This window comes from Dermochelys coriacea, chromosome 1 (assembly GCF_009764565.3).
Source record: "Dermochelys coriacea isolate rDerCor1 chromosome 1, rDerCor1.pri.v4, whole genome shotgun sequence".
NCBI classification, from domain to species: Eukaryota; Metazoa; Chordata; order Testudines; family Dermochelyidae; genus Dermochelys; species Dermochelys coriacea.
Genome location: NC_050068.2, coordinates 259,823,182 through 259,829,475, shown reverse-complemented (window position 1 = coordinate 259,829,475; position 6,294 = coordinate 259,823,182). Strand labels below are relative to the sequence as shown.

The 6,294-nt window shown below is 49.8% G+C and overlaps 1 protein-coding gene across 1 annotated transcript; it reads right to left on the bottom strand.

The window, feature by feature from the left end:
• Positions 1–920: 920 nt before the first annotated feature.
• On the bottom strand, positions 921–5,561 carry ATF4 (activating transcription factor 4). The gene is made up of 3 exons (XM_038382646.2): positions 5,410–5,561; positions 3,886–4,197; positions 921–1,854 (listed from the first exon to the last, which is right to left on the bottom strand). Exons 2-3 carry the CDS (start codon positions 4,100–4,102, stop codon positions 1,007–1,009), a joined length of 1,065 nt encoding a protein of 354 aa, XP_038238574.1. The 5' UTR covers positions 4,103–4,197; positions 5,410–5,561; the 3' UTR covers positions 921–1,006.
• Positions 5,562–6,294: the final 733 nt, after the last annotated feature.

Here is a 6,294-nt window from a genome sequence, read left to right as displayed (position 1 = left end):
AAGCATTTGAGTGTTTTATTTCAGTTGACTAGCATGAAGATTAACCTGTCACATCAATGACAGCCTGATGAATATGTATAAATCAACTCCACTTCTAATCAGTCTAATTTAGCGTAAAATGGGGCTCTAGAGATGTACGTCTAAAGCTATTCCCTTAAGATCCCCTTAATTCCAAAAATAAATGCATCAAGTTGTGCTGCCTATTTTAAATGGACAGCATCAATTTGGAAAAATCACTAGTTTGCAAATTTTGTAGCTAGTATACCTCTAAATAGGAGACTAAGTTGGGAGAACCACATCATTTTGTGCATTTATCTAGCCAGTTTCTGTTGCTACAAAAGCAAACATGAAAAGAAAAAGCTGTACTAGTTTCAAGAAAATGCTTTTTTCATGCTCACATTGCCCCTTTAAGGATCAGTTGATTCCTAGCAGGAACATTTTTCAGATAAAAGAAAAGGAGTACTTGTGGCACCTTAGAGTACTCCTTTTCTTTTTGCGAATACAGACCAACATGGCTGCTACTCTGAAATTTTTCAGATACTTCAACATTGCAGTTGTGTTCTAGTTCACAGGCAGCTTCCTGTATGACAGCTATTGTGTCATGTGCACTGATTCAGGACTGACCTATGTCACAAGCAAATGAATCAATAAAGTAGGTTAAGGGCCAAAGCCTGAAAACATTTGGAAATCTACAGCATTCTGGGTCTTCCTCCAAGCCCCTATCCCAGTTTGCTTGAAGTCTCTGAATTCTACACCAGTAGCAGTGACAGCTCATTTATTTTAAACACTGTCTCCATTCCTTTAGCTAGTGGAGTCTAAGAGGCTACCAAACTCTTGCTTATAAAGACAGCCAGAGATTGTAGTGAGAAAAAATGGTCTGTTCATTCAAGTGCACCCCTCCCTGACACAAAAGCCAACTCACTAGTAAATAATTTATTAGGCAATAATACACAACGTTTAGCATCAAGCTCTTATGTACATGCACACAGAACTTCTACTGACTACCCTACTCAGGGACTTTAGCTCTTTTGCCCTTGGCCTTGCGGACCTCTTCGATCAAATCTTTCAAATACTGGATTTCTTTGCTCAGGGAATCTGCCTTCTCCTTCAGTGCTTCATTCTTCTGCTCTAGCTCTTGGCACTCCCCAGACAGGGCCTCTTGCTCTGCCCTCTTCTTCTGCCGATAACGGGTGGCAGCTGTCTTATTCTGCTCCATCTTCTTCAGTTTTTTATCAGCTCTTTTTTCTCCCTTCACCTTTGCTGACACTACCTTCGCGGCAGGATGATCATATGGTTTGGTCCGCACTGAATCACAAATGGGGTCTGTGGGAAACTGACGGTCATTGAGAGATTCTACAGAGGTGGTTGGACTGTGTTGGGGGGTCCCCAGATAAGACTCTGGGCTCATGCATATTCCACTATCATCTGAGTGGGCTTCCTCCTCTTTCTCCAACTTGGGGACCACCACCACCACTGTGGTGGCTTCTGCCTTTCTGTCTCCTTCCAGTACATCAACTTCACTGCCTAGATCTAAACTAAAAGATTGGTTTGGAGTGGAAGTCAGGGACCCTGGGGAGAGGGGAAGAGACAAAAGGAGAGTGAGTGAGGCAACCTGATCTACTCCAATTGGAGATTCAGGGTGATGGACGATTGGGTCAGTTATCAGTGGAGATTCTTTGTCGTGAATTTCCTGGGTAGGAGGGTCTAATAGATCACACGTGTCTTCCAACGTGGCCATGAGCTCATCTGGAGAGACGGTGGCTTCCAAGTCATCCATTCCTAACAGGGCATCAAAGTCAAATTCCTTCAGATCCATCTTCTCCACCATCCAATCCATGCCTGAGAAGGCATCCTCTGTAACATAGGGAAACTTAATTACCATGAAAGTACAACAGTCACACTCAATCAACAAAAGCCTTCTGAAAAAATGCAGGATGCAAAATATTTTGCTTATTTTTTTCCTCCATCCAGCCCCTTGTTGCTAAATTTTTTTTCCACAGGCCAATTTATCAAATCTAATACTTGCAGCATATTCTTCTCCCATCACTTTCATATGTTCTGCACAGCAGAGAGCTGCTCTGGCCTAATTTTTAGGCCTCACCCAGACTGGACCCAAGCCCACCTGACTCTGGGAGGGTCAAATTGTTTTCTGACCTAACCCCAGTCCAGCACCACCACTGCCTCATGCCAATGGGGTCAGCTCTCCTTTATGTGCCCCTTGGGTTGGCACAAGAGTGCATGAATTGTCAGCTTCGTGGCTCTGCTCCTGCCATCCACTATCATGTGATTCAGAGTAGCAGCCGTGTTAGTCTGTATTTGCAAAAAGAAAAGGAGTACTTGTGGCACCTTAGAGACTAACAAATTTATTAGAGCATAAGCTTTCGTGAGCTACAGCTCACTTCATCGGAAGCATTTGGTGGAAAAAACAGAGGAGAGATTTACACACACACACACACACACACACACACACAAGGATAGGTTCCTGGGTTAGTGGTTCTGTTGTGTGGTTGCTGGTGAGTATTTGCTTCAGATTGGGGGGCTGTCTGTAAGCAAGCTCACCAGCAACCACACACCACACAACAGAACCATGCAACAAAGCCCGTTGCCAACTCTGTCCACATATCTATTCAGGGGATACCATCATAGGGCATAATCACATCAGCCACACTATCAGAGGCTCGTTCACCTGCGCATCTACCAATGTGATATATGCCATCATGTGCCAGCAATGCCCCTCTGCCATGTACATTGGCCAAACTGGACAGTCTCTACGTAAAAGAATGAATGGACACAAATCAGACGTCAAGAATTATAACATTCAAAAACCAGTTGGAGAACACTTCAATCTCTCTGGTCACTCGATCACAGACCTAAGAGTGGCTATCCTTCAACAAAAAAGCTTCAAAAACAGACTCCAACGAGAGACTGCTGAATTGGAATTAATTTGCAAACTGGATACAATTAACTTAGGCTTGAATAGAGACTGGGAATGGATGAGTCATTACACAAAGTAAAACCATTTCCCCATGGTATTTCTCCCTCCCACCCCACCCCCCACTGTTCCTCTGATATTCTTGTTAACTGCTGGAATTAGCCTACCTGCTTGTCACCATGAAAGGTTTTCCTCCTTCCCCCCCTGCTGTTGGCGATGGCTTATCTTAAGTGATCACTCTCCTTACAGTGTGTATGATAAACCCATTGTTTCATGTTCTCTGTGTGTGTGTATATAAATCTCTCCTCTGTTTTTTCCACCAAATGCATCCGATGAAGTGAGCTGTAGCTCACGAAAGCTTATGCTCTAATAAATTTGTTAGTCTCTAAGGTGCCACAAGTACTCCTTTTCTTTTTACTATCATGTGAGTCTCTTTGACATGTACACTCACGGTGCTGTGGACTGAGGTTTCTGGCAGGACAAGAGGCTGCACCAACCTGACTCCAAGAGGGTCTGGTTGTTTTCCCACCTGATACTTGTCATTTGTTCTGGGATGAGCTGCAGGGCTCTACTATACAGGACAAAATAACCCTGATAGTGACTTATGACATTCCATTTCTCTCTGGTTCCTCCAATCTCTACATAGAATTGAAATGTTTGGGGAGAGACTTAAGAGATAAGTGAAAGCAAATGACAGCAACATTCTCATATCTTGTGGGACCCTTCCCCAAAATATAGGCTTCTGAACCATATGTGGAACATGGAGGGAGATGCTCGATTCTAAACAGACACCGCTGTTTCATCCATTTAAACAGCTCACTGGTTAATTACAACAATGTCAGAATGTTAAGTGATATGCAAATATTTCCTGATAGGACACTTGATGGGAACACTCCCTAGTCTAAACTGATCCAAATTGATACATTTCCTGTGTGAATAAAGTAATGCATTACCCTGGCTGTTATCTGTGTTTTTGCCCAAACTATCCACAGCCAGCCAATTGGAGGAGACTGCTTTAGCCTTGTCGCTGGAGAACCCATGCGAACGGAGGGGCTTGGCCACCTCCAGGTAGTCATCTAGAAGTCCTAGGCTTTCCTCAGCCACCAAAGACGACTGGTTGAAGGGGGACGGTAAATCCCCCAACAGCATCTCGTTGTTCAAGAGGCTCATCCTGGTGAAGTTTTAATGCTTTTTTGTCAAAGAGCGTAGATGAGTAGGTGTCTTTGTCAATTACAGCAATGCTGCTGTGAGGTGCTTTGAAAAACCTGGAGCAAAGATACAAGATCATTTGTTATATAGCAGAAACTGCCATTTGTTTGATTTGACTTAAATGCTGAATGTTCTCTACCGGTGTAGAAAGGTCACTTTCAACAAAACAAAAAAAATGCCACTATCAAAACCAAGCTATGGAACACTAAGCAGACTGGGGTTGCCTCCCTTTTCAGGGTCTCACTTTTCCAGACACATTCTTTGCACTTTGACCCCTTCCCGCCGGTCTCGGAACTCTATCCCCACAGAAGCGACATCTGGTAACGCCTAAAATGGTGCCCATTAAGTCTTAACAAAAGGGCCACTCAAGTTTCCTCATGACCAAATATGGTCAGAGCCACTGCTGGAGCCCCACCCACCCTTCTGCTGTGACTCACGCCCAGCAGGACTCTCGCGCCGATGCCAAGCTGCAGCCATTTCATGTTCCTGCTCGTGGGCCTCTCCTCCCACCCTATAAAGAGGCAGCCATTTTGTGCCTCCTGCCACGTTTCCACTGGGGCTGCTCCGACAGCTGCCGGCGTCCAACAGGTTAGGGACGGCCCAGAATCCGCAAGAGCAGAGAGGCGTGGAAGAGCTCGGATCCCCAGCCCGCGGCCAGGGAAGCGGAGCGCTTAGTGCAAAGCTCGAAAGAGGACGTTTCAGGACAACGTGGGCTGCCGCCTAGGAACTCAATCAAGGCTTACAAAATAGCGGGGCAGCAGTTGGGCGAGAGGCTGAACGAGCAGCCTGCCCCATCTGTGGCTGCGGCCATAGCGCTCCTCCCGAGAGCGGCGTCCTAGGGGCTCGGCCTGGAGAGGAGGCGAGACACAGAGCTCAGGGCTCCAGACCCACGTGCCGACCCCCCCATCCATCTCCAGGGTGGACCGCTCCTGCCCTGTCTGTACGAAATGGTTGCGCCCTGGGCACCCCCCCCACACACCCCCTCTACCCCTCAATATGGTATTTCCCAGTAAGGCGCTCGCTCCCTAACAGGGAATGGGCACGCGCAATGGAACGTTCAGAACGTCTCGAGCGGACCGTTCCTCTCTCCCCCCCCCCTTCGCGAGAGACCAACTCCCTCGCTACGGACTACACCATTCTCAGCCCCCCCCCGGGGGAGAAACCATTCGCCGACATGGGGAGCCGCCTCAGCGCCTTCATCCCCTCCCCCGCTCGACCAGATCATGCCCGGTGCGGGACCAGGGCCCTGCCCCCACCCCCGTACTCACGCCATGGTTGCAGACGCCGGGGATGGGCCGAGGACGCCGCTGCTGTTGCTGCGCCCGCTGCACTGGCCGACGCCGCTGCTGGCCCTGCCGCCGTTACCAAGCCATGGCGGCGGCGGCGAGGCTCCTCCGGTTCAAGCGAGTCCCCGCTGCGCCCACAGGCACCCGGAGCCTTCAACAGACAGCCAGACAATGAGAGGGCGCGCCCCGCGCTCCCCACTTATATAGCTGCCGCTCGCTTTCCCCCACAAAGTGAGATCCGGTCACACTGTATCCTTCCGCCACGTTCACCGCGCGCTCAAAACTGCCAGGGCGATTCGAAGGGCTCTGTGCCCAGCTACCGTCCCCTGCCTAGCTAAAGGCACCACGAATCTTGGTCTCGCACATGGCAGAGGTTGGGGCTAGCGAACACTCGGCAGAAGGATCACAGGGACTATTTTATTTCACTCTAACACCGCACCTCATTGACTCGGAGTGACGTCACGCAGAGACGGGGCGGGGCCTCATAGCGCTCCAGGCTGAGCCTGGCCAAAGACGGCCTCCGAGCTCAGCGGGGCACAGGGAATAGCACGTGGTCTTGTAAGGCGCTGATTGGCTGATACCGCGCGGTCACGTATGCCTCGAGCTACCATTGGTTAGGGCGAGAGAAAGACGCAAACGGCGGGAGCCGCAGCTAGGGGAGGGACTGTGCTTCGGCGCTGAACGGCGGGGTGGGCGGAGCTAGGGGGCCTGTGTGGAGACCCCGGGGGCTGCAACGTGCGCGGCCCGGACGGTCTTGCCAGCCCCGCCCCCACTGCCCCTCCCGCCGCCCTTCCCCCCGCTGTGCCAGCCCCGCCCCCACCGCGCCTGCCCCACTGCTCCTCCCCCCGCCGTGCCAGCTCTGCCCCT